We start from the raw sequence: 22,206 nt of genomic DNA on the forward strand, positions 1-22,206 counted from the left end.
CTGCGGAAAACATTGCGCACCGTGTAAAATATCAAAATCATTTCTGAACTGATGACGGGCGCGGAAACTACTGACTATAGAGTGCAAGCGACAGCGCTATATCGCTGCTGCCCATCCACATTAATGTCTCAGTTTGGCGTAGCTGCTGCCGCTAACAGGTGGCGCAAGTTACTGCAGTGGTTTTGTTTGTTTGAAGCTTGCAGTGTTTACCTCAATATTCAGACACCGAGACCAGTTCCAATTATTGCGTTTAGCATAATAGTCAGTGATGAGGTATTGTTTTGCAGGTAGCCGGGAATGATAGTAAAACTGTATAATGCTCGCAGCAAGAACTACTTTTATTTTATAGTTCTCTTACTCTTTGTAAGGAAACACTGCGAAGAGAACGCAGTGCTGTTTTTGTTGCCTTATGCACTGAGTGCAAAAAAAAAAAAAAAAAACTTTCCTTCAGATAAACCATGGGTTATCCCAGGAAGTATGGGTGTCATATTTTATACACATATTTTGCTTCATTCTATACAGATGGGTCTAAAACAGTATCTCACGTTGGAAGTGCTGTGGTAGAAGAAAAATGGGAAAAAATAGTACAATTACCGGATTTCTCATCAGTTTTCACAGCTGAATGTCACGCTATTTCTTTGGCGGTAGAAAAAATATTAAGGACAGGTTTTGAAAATGGCATCATGTATGCCAATTCTTTCAGCGCTATCACAGCATTAAATAATAGGAATGCTACAGAACCTCTAATCGGAAACATCATTCATAATATAATAGCCGCAGAAACACAGGTGCATACAATTAAATTCTGTTGGGTACCAAGCCAGGTTGGAATCAGCGGCAATGAGAGAGCTGATGCATGTGCTGCAGCAGCCCGTCATACTAAAATACAGCCAGTCAACATACCACATAAAGATGTTTTAAGACTTGTAAAGAGAAAACTGAGAGTAAAATGGCAGACCTCACGGAACAATGAAATAAATAATAAATTGCACCTTGTCAAGTCGATCATTGAAGAATGGAAATCGTGCAGTTGCCAAAAACGCTTCATCGAAGTCATTTTATGTCGTCTTCGCATCGGACACACTCATCTGACACATAGCTTCATTCTAAAGAAAGACGACAGACCTCTCTGTGAAAGATGCGGAGGTGAACTAACAATAAACCACGTCCTACTTTCGTGCACTGATCTAGAGAAGTTAAGGAAAAACTTTTTGCACGTTTTTACACTGAACAGATTCCTCTCCATCCCAGCCTGCTGTTGGGAGAAGATCCACTGGTCGAAGTTGAAAATGTTATCCATTTCCTAGAGGATGCAAAGCTCCTGAACAAGCTTTAAGAACAATATATATATATATATATATATATATATATATATATATATATATATATATATATATATATATATATATATATATATATACATATATATATATATATATATATATATATATAAACAAACCTTGTTCCTGGCGTATGATAGCCTGAGTTGCTTATGCGCCAAAAAACCCAATACAATACAATATTTTGCTTCATTTCATTCGTATTTAGGCACATATTGGCAAAGCGAATTTTGACAAATTGCTCCTGCCAGGCTTTGCTTGTGAGCGTCATTCACCCCGCGCGATTCGCGTTTTATTCTCGCCTAATATCTTTATCTCGGGGTCTCAACGAAGCAAGAACAGCATCAGCGAAAGGAAGAGGGCGAGGACGAGCTCCGATCCATTTTGCCGGGATTTCCGTAATCGATGGATTTTAATCAAAACTCTCGATGGTGCAAAGACGCGGGTGACGGAGAGCCGCTTCACTCCGAGCTTTGTTCGCTGCCGTCTCGCAAAAATTGCGAAATTGAACCGTGTACCCCAAGTGCACATCCGAGTGAGCGGAAAATATTATCAGGGTTTTGCAGATTGACCGCCTGACACCGCCGGCGGCTGCGGAGGAGTTGATCGGCGAGGAAGATTGAAATCGGACCTCCGCCCAGCGTCTACGCTCGGCCGGTCGCGGTTCACTCAATTTCGGAGAACAAGCGCGTCCGACGCGCACAAATGATTAAAGCAAAGACAAGGTCATGTGTGTCGAAGACAGCTATGTAAAGTTCAAGCGATTAATTGCTGGGCATAGTATTGCACGGAGAGTGTTACTTGCTTATTCTGTGTCGTGGCTTATAATTTACCGACCCTTATATCGGAAGAGAGAGATTACGCGTACCATAAGGTTCTTTGCTCCTTCTCCATCACCTCATCCTCCTCCTCCTCCGTAGCGGCACCTTTTTATTTCTGCAGGTTACTGCACTGAAGTGATGGAGAAGAGGTGTCCGGAAGATCGTCTCCCTTTCTTAACAGTCTCTTAAGAGTCACTTAAAATTTTTAGGCAACTCTTAAGTTTAGCCCTTCAGCTTGTGTAGAAATTGACATGAGCGGGAATGTTTCGAATCCCTCCTCCACGTATGCGTGCATTCAGCAATCACTAGCACACACACAAAAAAATAATTCCGAGATAGCGGTAGTTTTGAGCGCCACTCTGGACTCCAACGGTACATTATACAACTAGGCGCCTCCCGTGCAAATCTTTGACATTCCATTGAGGAAAAAAAAGGAGGAATTGGGGAAAAAGGCAGATCAGTCTTGGTGATTATTACATGAGGTCTATTTGACAGTTCTCACTCCCAACTTTCAAGCAAGAGCAAAGCGGGCATCGTCGTGGCATGCGTAAGGAAATCTCGTCGTAAGGAAATCTGCCTCACATAATATTCGACTAAGATATAATCTCTTCCTCTGAGTTGAGGGCGAATCTACACATTGTTTGGATTTCTAACGTTTTTTTTTTCATTTGTGTCAGAAGCACCTCGGAGAGGATTGCATCGCTGCACATGAATACGCACCCATATAGGACTGCGCAGACTGTTCGGCCGGTGAACGTCTTGTAGTATACTCTGAGGTTGGTTACTTCCGCAGTATGCATTTTTCGTAGAAGCTGAAAGCTTGGTACCGTTTGTACTGGGGTTATCGTCCTGGCTTTGTAAACACCCGAACGGTTATACAGGCCACTTTCGTCCATTCTACGCCATTGGGCGGTTGCCCACAATCAGCGAGAGCTCTTAATGGCACGGAAGCGTTCGCATATGCGATAACAGGCGACAGAAGGAAGCGAAGAGAGTCCAGGCGTGCCGCCAGGTAGAATCGATAATATATTTCTGGGCGTTGCCGATTGATCGGCCGCTCATGCCGCTTCGATGGTGACTGGACTTTCTGAGAAAAGCTTCCCGGAAGGCGTGTCAGGATATGTGCTCTCGAGGCTCGTCTGTACACATTCCTTGGTGCGAGCCTTTAATCGATGCGTCTGATGGTTATTTTGTCCACTTCGAGCGTTTTAGATTTTACTCGCTTCTTTTGCCTTGACGATCGAAAACTTCCATTTAGCTTAAGTCGTTGTTTTTCTCGACCTAGCGAAACGGTCTGGTGCGAAATCGCGCGATGCGGCCTTTTCAAAATTTGACGGCCGGGTTGGCGTCTATATATACATAACACATATTTTGTAGTTCACTTCAGTGTTCTGTGTGTTTTTTCCGCTGCGGTGGCACAGTAGTTTTAACACCTCCTGATACCAAGGTCGCGGGTTCAATCCTGGGCGGGGGGGGGGGGGGGGGGGGTGCATTTTGATAGAGTCAAAGACCAAGAACTCTTGTGTATGGTCCGATACCAGCGTGAATTGTACCCCGAATGGTGTAGGAAAGAGGCCGTCACGTGTTAACGAAAATAAGCGCAGAAAGTTGCTTATAATTATCCGCACTTTTTCGCCTAAAAGCGAAAACCGAAATTAAATATGCATAGCGAATGCGCCAGAATAGGACATGCGTAGCAAGTGACACGGTGTAATAAGTGGAGAACATGGAGATTAAATGGTGTGGACAGCACAATGAACAGGAAGCGCTGTTCGCTCCCTGTCGGCAGTCTGGAAAAAAAATGACGACGGAAAGCTGGGATCTGAACGCGGAAACGGATCAAACAACCTATCACCCACAGCGAAATAGAAGGTTGGTACTCAAAATGGCCAAACGTCAAATTATTCCTGTCGCCATAGAATACTACGCTAGGGGATTGAATTTAATTGAATTGAATTTAAGCACCGATGACGTTATCGACGACAACGGAAAGCCTGTGGGCTGAACCAATTGACAACGGCATTCAAATTCGTCTACCAAGTCTATCGTGTTGTCTACAGTAAGCCCTTGGTAGAAAAGGCCACCCGATAAATTGATCCCTTGATTGAAAGTTGTTCAAAAAAAAAAAAAACATAAAATGAACTAAAACAACTGTGTGATGTGTGTGGACTCGCGGAGATAAAAGTCGAATGATAGATGGATGTTAAGAGTATTATGCGCTTCAAAATTTTGCGCATAACGTTTCTTGCTCGCGTGCACAAACCATATAAACAAGTACCGAAATGTTTTACAGCTGTCTTCGTGGCACGTGGCTCATTCGTCAGTTTTCTAAATTATTAATCTTTCTTTTACTAATTTTACCACTCTCGCCTCATGTTGCGTTAAGCTGCAATCCTTTATAATAACTACACCCTGAGGAGGCCGGTGCTTTCCGCAGAGCAAGAGGAAATTCCGTCTCCGCTTCGCGCTAGTACAGATTTGTTTACCCAGCGGAAGGTATTTGTTTATCCAGCGGAAGTCAGACGACATTTTTCCGCGTGGTAGTGTCCGCAAAAGAGAAGGAAAGTAAGTGTTCGACGTGCCGACCGGGGTCACGGACATGACCTTAGAAAAGAAATGGGAAGTAGAGGTTCTTTATCTCAAGGAACCTTCGTCGACGCTCCAGTGTATCGATGCCGTCCTATTGTCCTACAACGCCCTCATTCTCCAGCACCTCAGCAATTTTTTTATTTACGATGGCGCCGTACATACTATGGAAAGGTCAGCGGCACTTTTTGTTTGTATTGGTATACGTAGTGTATATTGGTATACGTATATACACGGCCGCCAGATTTACGACTAAAGCAGGCAGCCTCGTGGCGTACGGGGCCGATGATGGCCGGCAGCGGCTCTGGCCTGTTTGCCTGTTGGCCGACAACGTAGCGGAGATATATGGTCGAGACAACGTGTGGAGCGACAGAGGTTCATCATTCCCGGCCTTGAGATGCGTAAAAAAAAAAAAGGCTACGAAGGCAAATAAATTACAAAGACGATTACGATGACCCCTAATGCGGAATTTGAGCGCAGCTGTTTAAGCGTTCTCCCAGTACATTGATGCAAAGGATTTTAGAGACGCTTGTAAACGCGTGTGTGCAGTTACAAAGCACTTTTTATTTTTCTAACGAGCCAAACAGAATTTCTCGGGAGAAGAGGAAGAAAACCACAAGCGAGCGGCGTAGAGCTCGTGACTCTTCTTCCTCTTCTTCAGAGCTCGTGACTCTTCCTCTTCTTCAGAGGTCGTGGCTCTTCCTTATCTTCTTTTGAACTCGTGGCTCTTCCTTTTCTTCTGAACTCGTAGCTTTTCCTTCTCTTCTTCTGAGCAGTTATCTCGACTCTCTCTCGTCTGGTTACCTTGGCAACGGCACCAACGGTGACGTAGCTCATTCGCCGAATGGGTGCCTAAGAGCCGCTCTTAAAGAAATAACAATATAAAAAGCACAGTTCTTAACCTTTCATAGCATAATTAGCATTTCTATTTTCAAGAAAAGGCGTTTCATTGTAAACGCGGTCGCTTTAAACGCCCCATTCTCCAGATAACCGGGCGTCGGCGTTGTTGGCGTTGGTGTTGCGAGAGCACGAGCACTGACTGGTGGTCGGGTTCCGTGACGTCACGAGAGCACGGGACATGGCAAAGCTGGCATGCGCTGCCAGCTTGGGTTCTGCCCTATAGGCCACGCAGGCTCGTTTGTAGGGCTTGATTAAAGCGAAGATTTTTTTACTTACGTGCGATGGTGTTTAATATGATGCTGCAGCTTACAACGGTGTGCTAATGAGTATATATGAGATAATGGACATAAATTTATTTATTATGAGTTTTGATTCACAAAGCATATGTAAATCAAGGATGAGCAAGCGAAAGGCGTTACAGAACGCCTGACTAATGCCTGCCCTCCTATGCAAAAATAGGAAAAAGTCAGACTTTCAATGCATGTGGCAACATCCAAAAATATATCACAAGACACAAGCTAAAATGACTATGCAGACAGTAACGCTATATGTGTCTATTATACACCTTTAGCCCTTTAGACATCTTTTTGAGGTGTCCATTGGACACCTTTAGCAGTTCGTTTGCATGTTGCTGTCTGCGTTACTGGAGTTGCAAATCCCTCCCACCGGCAGTGCTTCGACACTGATTGGTCCTGCAAAGTGTAACCTGTGGACGGCGGGTTCGCTCCGTGTTGGCTCGGGCTTTCTCCGAGCTAGATAGCTCTTTCGACAAGAATACACGTCATCTCGGCTCATTTAGTGCTACTGCCAAAAAGAAATATCTAATTTCACCAAAACTATCACGCTGCAGAGCGCTTTGCATATGATTCTACTTAAGTGCACACTGGAAAAATGTTCTTCAAAAATAGAATATTGTAAGTTTTATCATAACCGAGGAATGAAGTAACTTAAGACCTGCATCGATCGAATACCACTGAACCTCACCAACCGTAACTTGCGTTCTCGCATGAATTGCCAGAAATAGCGAATTTAATTCATCTTAGGCTATCTTCAGTCAGGCCAACCAGTGAAAATTGAATTTGTAAGCATTAAGAAGACTTTGGATATTGCATAATACAAAATGTAACTAATTTCAGCAAAAAGTAAATTGAAGTTTTGGCGCCTACTCCTTCATAGGAAGCCCTACGAACTTATATATATATATATATATATATATATATATATATATATATATATATATATATATATATATATATATATATATATATATATATATATATATATATATATAAAGTACTTAGGATTGCTTTTAGGAGATCTCGATAAAAATCGAAGTTAGGGTAGCTTTGTAAATTTGAATCAAAATTGTCTATTTTTCTTTTGTCATTTTGAATTTTGGCCGATTTCAAAATAATATGTAGAAAAAAACGGACAATTATAGTACAACTCTAGATGTTCAGTTGTCTGCAGGAAAGAAGACAAGGCCTGGATTATATAGATAAAATATTCAGTAGCAATTTTGTTATTAGTAGTGTCAGAATGTAGGGCTGAATATTGGCAATTTTCAGGACAAACACTCAGTGTTATATTCATTTTTATAATTTTAAACAATATAATGCAAGTTTTTTAGCCCCTTAATGCTTTTAAGTACTGAGAATTTTTGAGAGGGAACTTAATGAAAATTAAAGTGTTACTTTTTTTTTAAAGTCAAGTTTCCTCTTTTTTCGCCGTTTTCGAATCTCAGGCTGTTGGGATGCGTTGTAGAGAGCACACCTAGGAGTCTAGAGCTCCATATTTTATCTAAATGTAAGAACATAACCTGCATAATAAAGAAAAAGAAAGATTTAGTGCAACAACTTAAGGCGCCACGGCAGTGTGTCAGGTTGAAAATGGACATTTTTGCATCGCGCCACTCCTGAAACAAAGTTCGCGATATTTTACTAAATCAAAGAAGAAGAAATGAACATGGGCAGGACATGTAGCGAGAAGAGTTGATAACCGAAGGTCGCTTAGGGTAACAAACTGGATTCCAAGCGAAGGAAAGCGTAGCAGGGGGCGGCAGAAAGTTAGGTGGACGGATGAGGTTAAAAAGTTCGCAGGGGTCAAGTGAACGCCGCTAGCACAGAACCGGGTTAATTGGAGAAATATGGGAGAGGCCTTCGCGCTGCAGTGCTGGTGATGATGTTGATGATGATGATGATGTAGCCCTTTGTAAGCTACACGGCGAACAACACAAGAACACAGCTAGCCTAGACACGCACCAGCGGGCTCGAGCAGTGCAGCGGCACTTCGTCGTTCTCTTCCTCGTCTTCGTGATATCCGCTCGTAGTTCACTACAATGCTTAGTTCAGTGCAATCCCAATGCTTTCCTTGACCTCGCCGACTGTTGGCTTCCTTCCTTCATGCATTATAACGAACACCCTCATTCCCCCTATATATAAAGGGAGAGATAGAGAGAGGAGAAATAAAAGATTAACCGATTAAACCAGGAGCAAAGTACATGTAGCCGCCACACAAAAAGCAAACAAGCAAATGAATCCGCTCGCACCCTCACCATTCGCCTACATATACTTTGCTTCTGGTTAAATCGGTTAATCCTTTATTTATCCCGTATATATATATATATATATATATATATATATATATATATATATATATATATATATATATATATATATATATATATATGACACATGTAGCGGCTTTGTAGCGGCTTCAAGACCGGGATCAATGCTGGCGGTTGTAATATTTTTTTAGTTTTCATCTCACATTTACCGTTGACTTCGTCATGTGTTGCGCGCCCTATACATCCTCACTGTTCTCCGATTGTAATTAAATCACGCCACACGCTGGGTTTCCTATTTAGAAAAAAGGAGAAAAAAAAATCACTTGTGCAATGATCTCTATTGTGTTCAGCATGGCGCCTTACCTATTCCGGCAAGCTTGAGCGAGTAAAAAAAAAAAAAAAAAAAAATAGGAACATATATCTTTGCCGAAAACATTCAGATTTTAGCCCAGCGTACAGAAAGTACTCTCTAGAGTTCCAAGTACACAAAAAAAAGGTTGTATAAAAAAAAACAATAACAAAAACACACTTGTTCTGGTCCGAAATCTAAGAGGCATTCCAAAGAATAATACAAAAGGAGTGAAGTTTTTCTAAGCCCTAGTGTCTTCAAGATAGGTAATCGACATCTACGTGCATTTCGTTCGTTCATATCCTTAGTATGGGCGAAAAGGGAGAGAGCTCCGTTCTTCATTTACTCGCTCTGCCGCTCTCGCTGAGACATAAGCCCGTTAACTGTTCAGCGCCGCTAAGCTCATTGCGTGCTCTCCGGTGCGGAGCTAACTCTTCACGCAGAGAGCATGATCCGGTCATGCAGGGCACAGTGACCGCGTCGGGACAGCTGGACGCTGCCGGACAAGCCCGTTTGGCGCTGCATGCTACCCCCAGCGTGTGCGTGTACACATTGCGCCACTGGGTGCCGATGCACCTTGGAAGTAATCTAATCTCTCGCTGCTTCCCCTTCCTCCTCTCTCACCCTTCCGTTCTCTTCTCGGCCAGCGGGTCCATCCGTCCATCGCATCCGTCATTCGATTAAGTCGCCTCGTTGCTCCGGCGGCGCTGCAACGGAGGGTTGCGCGGGATATAATGAGCCTTGACACAAGCGGAGCCGTAATTAGCGTTAGGCGAGAGACGGTGTTTGGAAAATCCACGGTGCGAACAAACACCGAGCGCTCTTACAGCAGGTTCGTTGTTCGGCTGTGTTCGAGATCTGTGAACAGAGCCTCTGCGTGTTGGTGCATTGAACAGCGAGACCTCTCTCGTTAGCGGTGCTTCGAAGAACTTTCTCTAATTTAATAATTGCCGTCGAACTGCGTGTGCGGGGACCGGACCGATCGCGCGCGTGTTTCGACACTGTTTTCGGTAGTGTGGTTGTATTCGTTCGCACACACTACCCTTACTTTTTTTTAGACATGTCATCAGAGTTGTGTCAATAAGGTTTATAGATTGTTAATAGATTTACGGCCACACACATTTCATAGGCTTTTGTCTATAGACTATTTATTGACATATTTATGACGCTCATAGATAGTCTAGTAATTATATCCAAATGAAAGGAAATCAAGACCAACCTATGGATAGTCTATCGGTTGTTTGTAGACGAAAGGAAATGACGAATACTATAATATCTAGTTAGATGTGCTTGTTGAATGGAAAGGCAGAGAGGTGGGCCAAAAAGTTGAGCATCTGGCCAGCTATATACTCTAAAGCATGTGAAGTTCTGATGGGTGACGATGTGGCAAGAAGAGTGTGGCATAAAAATACAGACACAGTAACTTCTCACAAGCGCGAGTCCAGTCCCGTGTCGCTCATGAGGACTGCACTTCAGTCTATAGACAATGTATAAGTTTTATGGACAAAACTGTAAATGATAGCAATAGTCTAAAAATATCCGTAGTATGTCTATAGGCCATTTTAGTAAGAGACGCATATGGCCCCCGGTTTTCATGCTTGTCTCCTTTGCGAGGGTGACCGCGACATACGGCGTAGTGACGATGCCTGGCGATACGATAGAGCGTTGCTTGCGAAACCCGGCGAGGAGGACTGCGACGCAGCTTCGGTGCGCTCAGTTGCGTAGATTGGTTACCTCGAAAGGTGTAGAGCGATAATAATCGTATGAAGTTGGAAGAAGGCCGCCTCGACTTGCATCGTCGAAGCCAATAAACTCTGGAGTGTTAATTAGAACGTGCTTAGAGTAGTGCTACGTTCCACCCTTTCCATGTTTCGTAACGAACGAAATCTGCTAATTTTTCGCATCGCGCCAGTTCGAAATTACGTCGCTGTAGTCCTCGCTAAATGTGGTCGTATAGCGCGAACGGCTGCTCTGATTTGGTCTTCGGGGCGGCAGGCACGCGAATGATGCATACACTGCAAAAAACATTTGTGCGCACTGTGTGTTCTCTAAAGTGCCAGCGTATTGGCTGAATTGGGCTTTGAACCTGGTAGCATAAATTGTACCGTGCCTGATGATGTGGAGGTGCTCCTAATAACAGAATGGAAGCAGTGGTTAGTACGCGTGCACCAATAGTTACCTGCAAATTAATAAGTTTGGTTCTGTTTCGAGCAGTGTAAATCACATCAGCAGCGGATTACCATTTAGAGGCCGACATACCGACATACGCTCGTCAGCGTGAAGCGTGAACAATGGCAGCTTTTCTAATATCAGCTTCCTGTCTATCTTTCTCTCTCTCCTCTAAGTAGGCATACGGCGCTTTGGAAGTGTGATAGCAATTGTATTTAGAGTTAGCCGTTTTTGCTGTATTTTCGGATGTATTTCTTAGTGGCATTCTTCTGGAAGAGGGTTTGCGATTTATCAGTTCAGCAGTTCATGTGAAGAATGAACGCAAGTTCTCATTCGATGCTTTATGATCTTCCCTAGTGCCTGTATGTAGTAACCCAGGTAAAGAAATAGACGTATGGCGCAGATTTCACTCTTGAAAAGCTGTGTTTGATGGTAGGCTCTAATGTGGTATGCAAACGAGCGAATAAATAAATAATTAAGCATAACAGAAAGCAGTAAAAGACGAGCTCTTACGCTCTTGCGTGGGGATAACTCCATCGGTTGTTTACCGCGGAATAGTCTCTGGGGTGCCGCGAACGATATGCCTCTATGTGCCAACGCACCTTGTTAGCAGACAAACAAGCGCATACAATATACACTCTTAACCTGGTTCCATATACGCGTCAAAAAAAGTTCCAGTTATAAGTGGAACTTCCACCTATCACTGGAACTTTTTTTACACTTACGTGGGACCAGGATAAGAGTGTATGCTCTATGTGCAAGCCGATAAGGTTATAGTGGACTTCGCAGCTGGGCTTGGTAACTTAAGATCCTCACGGTATTTTGTGCTATTGGCCTTGTAAAACGCGTCCGCCTGCTGTATACCGGGTGTCCGACCAAAATATAGCCAATATTTTCAATACATTATGGGTAAAATGGTCGAAGGGATGTGTTCACGGTCACCTGGGTTCGTCTGCAGTATTTTTCTCGTTTTCTAACATTTACTAATTAGTGAGCAATAATTAGCTAACATTTCAATTACTGCCTTCGGGAACAAAGTGCCAATACAGTAGTTGTAAATCGCTTTTTCCAATGAATCTTGCTTGCAGACTGGGCGAAATTTATAAGCCCACAGCAGGTCACATGACTCCTTTCTTTGAAGGCCTGGAACTACACCCGTCTGTTATGTTCTGTCTGTAACTACACCTGTAACTGCACCTGCCTCTTAGGGTTATGGACAAATTTTCGATTGATGCTTTGTTTCTCAACCCAATATCTAGGAATAGTTTAGGCTTCACTAATAATAACGGTAGTAGAGAAAAAAAGTACTGCAGTCTAAGCCAGGCTACTCTCAACAATTATCAGTTGGTTTCGCTGAACTCTAGGACATTGTGTTCCTTAAAAGTTTCGTTGCGTTTAGCTGGGACACCTGGTGTATACACCACGCGATTCATTTACCAACATGCGTTCAGCACTAGTCGAGAGCGAATGACTTAATATCGAAGAACCTCACTGAGACACTTTTTTTGTTCGGGTGCTGTTTATTGTGGCTCCTTTGCATTGCCATCGCGGATTACCTTTGCCTTTTATATTTCAGCATGCATTGTTGCACAAATATAGTAAATTCAGTTAACTCTACATGAAAACTTCGGAGCTTAATTTTAGAGCAGGATCGAAGTGTTTTTCTCTTGCTTGTTTTTTTTTCTCGCAATGCATTTACCAGATGAAGCTCCTAACTGAAGAGGGCACAGTAGCCGTTCACGCACATCTGTTGCTGACGGGAAGGAATTGGGCAACAGCGATTGCGCGTGCTGAGAACGCATTGCAGTCAACACCGCTTGCTTTCTGTTTCAATGCTTTCCAAACTTCGTGCTTTTTCTCGTTGCCAGCAAAAGTTTGTTCTGTTTCGGTTCGCCTGCTGAATTGATGTTTCATATCTTACCTCTGAAAAACAACTTGGCTCCGGGGCGGCTATACTGCCATGTGTGCGGAGGCTGACTGACTGTGCGAAAAATAACTTTTATTTTCTTACTTAATTTTTGAAGGACGTCGCGCTTCGTTGTAGAAAATCGAAACGAGTCCTTACGCTCTGCTTACCGCGAAAAATGGCGAATTCGGCCGCCTGAAAACCGCAACAGAACCGATCAATTACCCGACCTTTGCTGGCTTAACGTTCGGCGAGTGTGACACGGAAAAACCATTTTAGCGTTACCTCTGTCGACAGCATTTGCTGCTCTTCTCACTGCTTTTGAATTTTTTTGCGCGTCGAAACCAGGAAGAGTACACGCCGCCACTGTGCTCTGCTGGACGGCTTGGTAAGCAGGAAGTTGTGTACAGGAAGGAATGCCACGGAAGCTTGTCGATTCTTGAAAACAGCTGGCTGTAGCCTATCAGGAACCAATAAGCGGGCACGAATTAGCTGCAATTCGGGAATGCACTCGAGATCCCAACTTGGCGCTGCTAGATGATCTTCACGGAGTCCGCAACCGCGTCGCATTGGTCGCGATTGAGACTTAAACTACTGCTTTACTCGATTCCCCCGATTTCGAATGTAATTCTGGCTCCATAATTTCTAATTTCTTGTTATTAATTAACTGGGCTCTTTTTTTTTCTTTTTTTTTTTTGCGATGGCAATACTGCGCCAGGTTTCGGCCCGTCGCGTCGTCCCGGGAAGGGCCACGTTTGACCTTGAACAGCCACGAAGAAGAAGAAGAGGAGGAAGAAGAAGACGAAGACGAAGAAGAAGAAGAAGAAGAAGAGGGAGAGGGAGAGGAAGAGGGAGAGGGAGAGGAAGAGGGAGAGGAGGAGGAGGAGGAAGAGGAAGGAAGAGGAAGGAAGAGGAAGGAGGAGGAAGGAGAGGAAGAAGAAAAGGAAGAGGAGGAAGAGGAAGAAGATTGCTCGGTTACTGGCAGCTAATGCTTTCGCTCCACATTCGGTTCAGCAGCATTGAACCCTTCTCATTTATATGTGGGCTGGTAACTTACGCTCTCGCGTCATACTCTTAAAGGATGAGCTTAAGTGTCCCCAATAATGTGGCACCTTACATGATAGGGCTTGGTAGTGGAATAATGTAGCGGGCAAAATAAGCTTCTCCCGCTGGTATCGCAATTGAACTAGGGTTAACCAGAGTTAAACCAACACCAATTTTTTTCCTTCCTCATCATATGCCCTCTTCATTCTCTTTAAGTACAGGGTTGCAAACCTGTACCTTCTTGTTTACTTCCCACCTTTCCCTTTTCCACTTTTTCCTCAGAGGGGTCTGTCAATACCGTCTAGATAATTTTAGGGTTTTGGGTCTGCTCGGGACCTGGGTAGTGCAGTGAAACAGTGATCCTCTGTAGTGACCTGACCTAACCACTCCTTTCCCTTTGTCGTGTGCACAGGACGGAGCCCCCGGAGGCGGAGCTGCGTGGCGTCGCCGCGGCCGTGTTGCCCGATGCGGCTGAGCCCATTCGCGCCGTCATGCCTGCTGCTGCTGTGCGTGCTGCTAGTCTCGCTCGCGCCCCCTGCGCACGCCAGATGGACACCAGGTGAGACCGTGCTGCTCTCATGACCTCGTACAACGTCAGCCTCCGGGGCTGGTGTGAAAGCGAAAGCTGCACTACCCACAGCTATGGCCCGGTGGTTTGAGCACCGTAGTGTGCGGAAAATGCGGGGTTCGAATCACCAGTGCCACTGAGTGCCCAGTGGCTTTGCCCGGTGTTTTAAATTCTTAGAAAAAAAAAAGGCATCTGACTCCACCTTATGCACTCCGAACAAGTTAGCATCTGAGCTTCTTTTGCAAAGCCGCCTTTTCTCCCCTAGAAATCAAATGGTTATAAAAGGCTGCGCTAAAGCAGATTTATCTACAATCACTTGTCGGCAACGTTTCTGTTAAAAAAGTCCATAAAGGGTTAAACGGAATCTGTTGGGATTTTTCTAGCATATTCTATACGCTGTACGAACTATGCATAGACGGTTTATGTATTGTACGTCACGACCACAGTCACGACCCTGCTACGAAGGCGTAGGCTCTTGGTGTCATTTTAAGGCGAACGCCGCATGAACAGCCTAAGAGAGAAGTCGTGTCCAACGTCATACGACACGACGGACACATTACTCCTGATCTTCCCGTGGGAGGTAGGCGAGTGCGATGGACGAGCGACGGTCGTCCATGCTGCATAAATCAGCTCTGAAGCTATCAGTGCCCTAATGTCCAGGGCAGCGCCAAACACACGTGGTCGAAGGTAAAGAATAGAAAGTGAAATAAGGTAATGCGGTAGGTGCTAGTCTATGTCACTGTATTCTTTACGTTACAGAGCAGCATGTATAACCAACTAGGCCCAGATCTCGCTTTCTATGCCACAGAATTGGTTCCTAGCCCCGTTTTTAATGCATCCCAGGGAGCTGCCTAAGAACGATGCTGGCGTGATTGAGTATAAATGGCTGTTTGCTCATGTCTACATGCGCGGGAGTCTCTGAAATGTCCTTGATCAGGTTACGAGCAATTATCGAGCTGTGTACCCAAGTGGCGTGACTTCGCGCAGGGCTTTTTTTTTTTTTTTTTTTTTGCACTCTGCTCAAAAACGCGGTTGGCAGTTAATGTTTCGGTTAAGCTGTGACAGTACTTAGCTTGTCACTTCTTATCCATCGCGACATCCTTCAACGTCGTTGCGAGTCTGAACTTAAACTTCAGAACATGCGCACCTCATCCACTTGCCAACGCACCAAGCGTGTGTACGAAGTTATGCCGAAAAATATCGGGTGTCTGCTCCAGGGGCGAGCCTGACGAGCCGCGTTCATAAGTCGACGCGCTGCTTGCAGCCCTGCCGCCCGTGGCCTCCCAAGGGCCGCTTTACACTCTCTAAGATTAGAGTCCGAGGCGGGGTGTTGTGCGCTGTATAGTTGGCTGCCTCACTTGACTGCGTAGCTCTGTGCACGCGAAGAGACAACATCGCGCCAGCTAGCCCGCGCGCGCGTGTGTACTTCTATAACTGCTGCCTCTGGCGGCGACGCCCAGATCGCGCGGGTCGATTATTTCGGCGGCGCGCCCAGAGTGCGCTTTACAAGGCTGAGGGGAAGCAACCCATAGTGTCCTGTCACTTTTAACAGACAGTCGTGTGCCTATGCGCTTGCGCAACGAGCGTGGAATGTGTGGCAGCCTCGCTTTCTAGATCTTCCCGACACTGACGTTTTAACGCATCCCCCGTGCGCGCGGGGGTATCCCGGCATCGTGCCAGTTTCTGCGCCGTGGTTAACTGAACGCGGCATAACTTTTGCTCTGCTGCGTCTGTGCGAAGATCTAAAACTTTTTTAGTTTACAGCGCCTACGCTCATCTACAGCAGCTAGTTTAAACCCCGACAAATGTTGTGCTTTCTTATCTGTTGTTCTGTGGGTACTCTGTTCTGATCTTCTGGTAACTGGAAGGCTAATGATCTTTACATTTGACTGATTTGTTTTAAACATATGTTAATGTTTGTACCGAATAATTCAGTCATTCAGGCATTCGTACAAGCAATAAATTCAACAATGAATTGGTGACGAACACCGACAGTTTCTCCATCTGCAAGAAAAGCAGGAAGATGACAAACACAGTTTGGTCAACAGACATGTCTTCGCAAAACAAACGGCTCCTGGCTTATATCGTATATGTCCTAACGCTTCCTTCGCTTCTGTTTGTAATGAAAGCAAATGTATCACGAACGCAGCTATGGGTGCAGAAATTGTATTCCCTCTTTTTCACTAGCCTTATAGCACACTTCTTGGTTACAAGATAAAAAAAAAAAAAATAGACGGATACACTTGAGGTGCGCCTGGGTATGAAGCGACAAATGGCTGCTGTCTGCTGGTTCCCCTCGCGGATTCTCGTTTGCGTACATATGCTTTGTTACTCGGTTAATAACTAATGTCCTAATTTTTGCACACAGTCGTAATCTACCACATTATGTGGGAGACCACTCGACGCAGATCTAAAGCCCCGTTTAACGAAGTCGTATACGAAAGTGCCTGCCTGGCCTATGGGTTAGCTTGCCTGATCTCGGTATCCAAACTTCCCGGGTCAATTGCCAACTCGGCCATGTCATGTGGTCTCGTGACGTCACACAACTCACCGACCAATCAGTGATCGGCCATGCCGCCTGCCAACTTCCACCTGCCAGAAACATGCTCGTGACTTTTTGCTCAACGTCAACGCCGCATTATCTGAATATCGACGCCTGTAACGCTGTCTCGTTGAAACTGTCTGAGGGTACTGAATTCGCTTTTGTTGAACAGTGTTATCGAACCTATGTGCGCATCCACCACCTCCGGTGTAGAGGAGACAGGATCGGCCACGCTTGAGCTACTGCGCAGGCGCTGTTGGCTGCCTGCACAAAGAGCATCGCAGTACTTTTTTCATTGTCCCCGCAGGGGGCACCTGTTAAAGCAGGTGTTTGTGTGTACTGTGCGACACCACGGACCCCAGCACCCACGCTTAGCCGTGCGTGGCATCGCCGTGTCTGGGGAAAAGGGGATCCTGGTGGTTGAGCCGATGCCGAGTGTTTGGACCTTTATGGCCCCTCGGCGGAGGCAACACACCACTTTGGCCCACGCTTCCCATAGACGGTACCCCCGGGCTGACCCACCCGAGGGAAATCGGCAGTCGCCTTTTCCTGTCCTCCACTTCATCTTTCACTTTCCTATCTCTTTTCTCAGCACTGTCCTGTCTCCTCCTCACTTCTTGTTTTTCCTTTTTTCTTGGCGGCGAGGGTTAACCTTGTGTGGAGTAGCTACCCTGAGTTGCCCATATTTGGTTATAGTAGCGGTGTACTGCTGGCGTGGGCAGGACTTCTTGCAAGTCCCTGTCCCGTCCCCTCGTTGGGCTCCATGGTGGGTGGCAGGCACAACTACCGAAAACACAAACCCTTTCATGGATTCTTTCTCCCAAACAAATGATCGCCCTCCAAACAAGCGAGGGCGGACCGATGCTACAAGCCATTTCTTTGTGAAAACAAAAGAGACTTTCCCAAAGTTCCATGTCATACATAGCGAGGAGCTTGAAAAACCCGCTCGAAAAATCTCCCCTTTCATAGTGTCAAAGTGTCTCACTAAAGACCTGGGCCCTGGATATAAAGTATCAAAACTTGCAAATGGTGACCTCTTGCTAGAAGTACAAACCAAGTGCCAGTCCTCCAACCTGAAAAACATTGTGTCGCTTGGGGACATCCCTGTCGTCATCACTCCCCACCGATCCTTGAACATTGTAAAAGGAGTAATATCTGAGATAGACTTCATTGCTCTCACTGAAGATGAAATGGCAGAAGGACTAGCAGACCAAAACGTCATAGCAGTTCACAGAATAAAAATCCGAAAGGATAACAAGGAGATCCCTACAAAACATCTGGTTCTGACTTTCAATAGCTGCACCCTCCCAGAGTCAATTGAAGCCGGATACATCAAAATAAACGTCCGACCGTACATCCCAAATCCGAGGAGATGCTTCAACTGCCAGAAATACGGCCATGGTTCGCAAAGTTGCCGTGGCCGCAGAACTTGTGCGAAATGTGCTGCGAACGACCACAACTCTGATAACTGCACCGCAAACCCACGCTGTGCAAACTGTGAGGGGGATCACCCCGCATACTCTCGATCCTGCCAAAAATGGAAAGAAGAAAAGCAGATCATAACACTAAAAACAACAAAGAACATCACATACAAAGAGGCACGTACTCAGTACAACAAAACCAAGAACGCATTTCAGTTCACAGCGAAACCAAATCTCGCCGATGTGGTGCGACAGGGCGGGGCACCACAACGGCCTTCGGCACCTACCCAGACCTCAAACGAGGCTGAGGTAGTGCCATCCCCTGCCCCGGTGGAAGCAGCTCCCGCTCCTCCACCACCCCCAAAACAGGCTACGCGTCCCTCAGGGTCGGCGGGCCACAAGACCTCCGCCCACGAGGCAAGGTCTAAAAAGAAAGAACACGTGCCTCTGGCACGTTCGTCCAGCACCTCAGACGAGGTAATGGACATAGGCCAGGACAGCTCTTTGCCGTCTTCGTCACAGAGACGGCAGAGCTCCTTGGAAAGAACCAAAACAGACAAGGCCCGAATCACGGGCCCTGGAAAAAACCTAACTTAATTTCTAAGCTTTCAACAAAATAAGATGGCATTCCTGGTACAGTGGAACTGTAGAGGACTTCTAAAGAATATTAATGACATAAAAGACATTCTAGATACAGTCTCGCCAGTTGCACTGTGCGTACAGGAAACAAATTTAGGTTGCATGCACTCGAATATACTGAAAAAATATCAAGTCTTCCGCCGAGATCGAGAGCAAGCAAGCAGGCTTTCGGGTGGTGCGGCCATCATATTGCAAGGTGGAGTTCCAGCTCAAGAACTGAAATTAAACACTCCCTTAGAAGCTGTAGCAGCCACAATAATTGCCTTTAAAACTCTTACTGTGTGTTCTGTCTATCTTGAACCAAATCTTAAAATAACACTCCATGATCTAGAAAACCTTTTTTGCCAACTACCAGAGCCCTACCTAGTAGTAGGAGATTTTAATGCACACTCCCCTTTGTGGGGAAGTGAAAAAAGTGATACACGTGGACAGCTTATCGAGGATTTTATTCTTAGTTCAGACATTTGCTTATTGAACTCCTGTAAGCCCACGTACTGTTCACCAAGGTCAGGAAAAATGAGTTTTTTAGATTTGGCTTTTAGTTCACCTTCCCTTTTTAATGATTTTAAATGGGATGTTCTGAACAACCCGTATAGTAGCGACCACCTGCCAGCAATAATCAGCTTATCATCCTCACCATCAGTCATGCCGACCAAACCGAAACGGTGGAAACTTCACTTAGCAGATTGGGAGCTTTTTAAAGTAGAGGCGAATCTAGGAGCAGTTTTCTCAGATGCCCTTAGTGTCGACAGACTAAATGAGTTGTTCACGACTTGCATTATCACTGCCGCTCATCTCACCATTCCACAGTCCTTAGGTGTGGTGCGACAAAAACACAAGACGTGGTGGTCTCGGGAATGTAAGGAGGCCAAAAAGCGACAAAATAAAGCATGGGGTGTTTTCCGAAGGTACCCTACACACGAAAATCTTACAGCTTTTAAAAAGGCCAAAGCTAAAGCTCGATACGTCCGTCGCAACTCTGAAAAAGAATCCTGGCAGAAGTATGTCACGTCAATAAATAGCTCAATGACGTCTAAGAAAATGTGGGAACAAGTTCGTAAACTCAGTGGAAACTTTTCCCCGTTTACAATTCCCATCCTCACAGCCCCTGGTATTCAGACTAGCATAGAAGAACAGGCCAATATACTAGGCGAACATTTCACACACGTTTCAAGTTCGTCACACTACACAGAAACATTCCTAAAATACAAAAACATAGCTGAGAAACAAAAACTCCCAACAAGTGGTGGCAGAAATGAATCATATAATAGTTTTATTACACTCCAAGAAGTAAAGAACGTCCTTGCTGCTGGAAAACAGACTGCGCCTGGCCCTGACGAAATTCATTACGAAATGCTGGCTCATTTATCTGAATCCTCTGTAGAGGCACTTGTGAAATTCTTTAACAGAATTTGGACTCTGGGTAAACTCCCAGAGGCTTGGAAACAAGCTGTTATTGTTCCGTTTCTGAAACCAGGAAAGCCGCCGACCTCAGCGGGCAGTTACAGACCCATAGCTCTGACCAGCTGTTTAGCAAAATGTTTTGAAAGTGTTTTAAACATCAGACTAACTTTCATCCTAGAATCTCACAAACTTCTTAATGTTCATCAGTGTGGTTTTAAAAAAGGGTGCGCAACGACCGACCACTTAGTGCGTCTTGAAAATACTGTCAGGGAAGCGTTCATACATAAACAAAATTGCCTGGCCGTTTTCTTTGACATGGAAAAGGCATACGACACGACTTGGAGGTTCGGGATCCTACGCGATATAGCAGAATTGGGCATCCGAGGCCGGATGCTAAATGTTCTGAAGGACTTTCTATCAGGTCGTTCATTTCAAGTACGTCTCGGTACCACCTTCTCGAGGAACTTTATTCAAGAGAATGGGGTACCTCAGGGGTGCATTTTAAGTACAACTTTGTTTATTGTAAAAATGAATTCTATTAGCAAGGTAATCCCAAAATCCATTATGTTCTCGCTGTATGTCGACGACCTTCAAATAGCCTGCACATCCTCAAACATATCAATTTGTGAAAGACAAGTACAATTAACACTAAATAAACTAGACTCATGGGCTTTTAAAAATGGGTTCGAATTTTCCCCACAGAAAACAGTGGCAGTAATGTTCTCGCTGAAACGAGGTATACAGATCAATCCCAAGCTACACCTAAATGGGATTGAGTTGCCAGTAAAGAGCGAACATAAATTTTTGGGTGTAACGTTCGACAGAAAACTAACATTCCTGCCTCACATAAACATCCTAAAGAGGAAAGCCATAAAATCTCTAAACATACTGAAGGTTCTCTCTCGGAAACATTGGGGGTCTGATAGGGCGTGTCTTCTACATATATATCGATCTGTTGTGCGGTCTAGCTTGGACTACGGGTCCATAGTCTACGGGTCAGCTAGACCATCATATTTAAGGAAATTGGACCCGGTACATAACCTAGGTTTACGCCTTTCTTGTGGCGCTTACAGAACATCCCCTGTTGATAGTCTGTATGCAGAGACGAACGAGCCTCCGCTGAAAGATAGAAGGGCTTCACTCACATGTGCTTATGTCCTTAGAATAAGATCACAGAAAAAACACCTCTGCTATCCAATAGTCTCAACATGCCGCTCACGAGTAATTTTCACAAATAAACCAAAAGCAACGAGGCCACTGATAATGCGTTTCGAAGACATTTGCAGTGAGCTAGAAATTCTGGACACCTTGCCCGACACTGCACCAAAAAACAGGCCCCTACCCCCATGGTACAAACTTCCAAATGTCTGTGATCTCACTCTAACACGCTTCAACAAAAGCCAAACTCCTAAAGAACATATAATACAAGAATTTCGCACAATAAAAGAAAAGTACAGTAATTATACAGAGTTTTATACAGATGGATCAAAAACTTCTACTTATGTTGGCTGTGCCGTAGTTGAAGAGAACTGGGAACAAATAATTAGGCTTCCTCAGTGCGCATCAATTTTTACAGCTGAATCTTATGCTATCCTGACAGCTGTAGGAAAAATAGTGAATGAAGGCATTGGGAACAGTGTCATCTACACCGATTCGTTGAGTGTACTGACGGCTTTAAATCACAGAAATGCTGCCATGCCTCTAATCGGTGACATAATACATAATGTAAAAATGATCACAACACAAGGACATAACATAGTGTTCTGTTGGGTCCCTAGTCACGTAGGCATTGACGGCAATGAAAGAGCAGACAAATGTGCTGCACTTGCCCACAACAAATTGATTCAGAAAGCAAACATACCACATAGTGATTGCTTGAAATTAATAAAACATAAACAGATGAATAAATGGCAGTCCAGATGGCACAACCAAGAAAATAATAAGTTGCGTC

At 44.8% G+C, this 22,206-nt stretch overlaps 1 protein-coding gene across 3 annotated transcripts in view; it reads left to right on the forward strand.

Moving 5' to 3' along the window:
* LOC146197272 (uncharacterized) overlaps nucleotides 1-22,206 on the forward strand; it is a 296,134-nt gene that overhangs the window by 110,224 nt on the left and 163,704 nt on the right. For all 3 annotated transcript variants that reach the window (XM_084599072.1, XM_084599070.1, XM_084599071.1), the window contains exon 2: nucleotides 14,094-14,240. In XM_084599072.1, coding sequence (XP_084455198.1) covers nucleotides 14,147-14,240 — 94 coding nt within the window. In that variant the 5' untranslated portion in view covers nucleotides 14,094-14,146. The remainder of the gene's footprint in view (nucleotides 1-14,093; nucleotides 14,241-22,206) is intronic.

This window comes from Amblyomma maculatum, chromosome 3 (genome assembly GCF_055883805.1).
Source record: "Amblyomma maculatum isolate TAMU_Amacu chromosome 3, ASM5588380v1, whole genome shotgun sequence".
NCBI classification, from domain to species: domain Eukaryota; kingdom Metazoa; phylum Arthropoda; class Arachnida; order Ixodida; family Ixodidae; genus Amblyomma; species Amblyomma maculatum.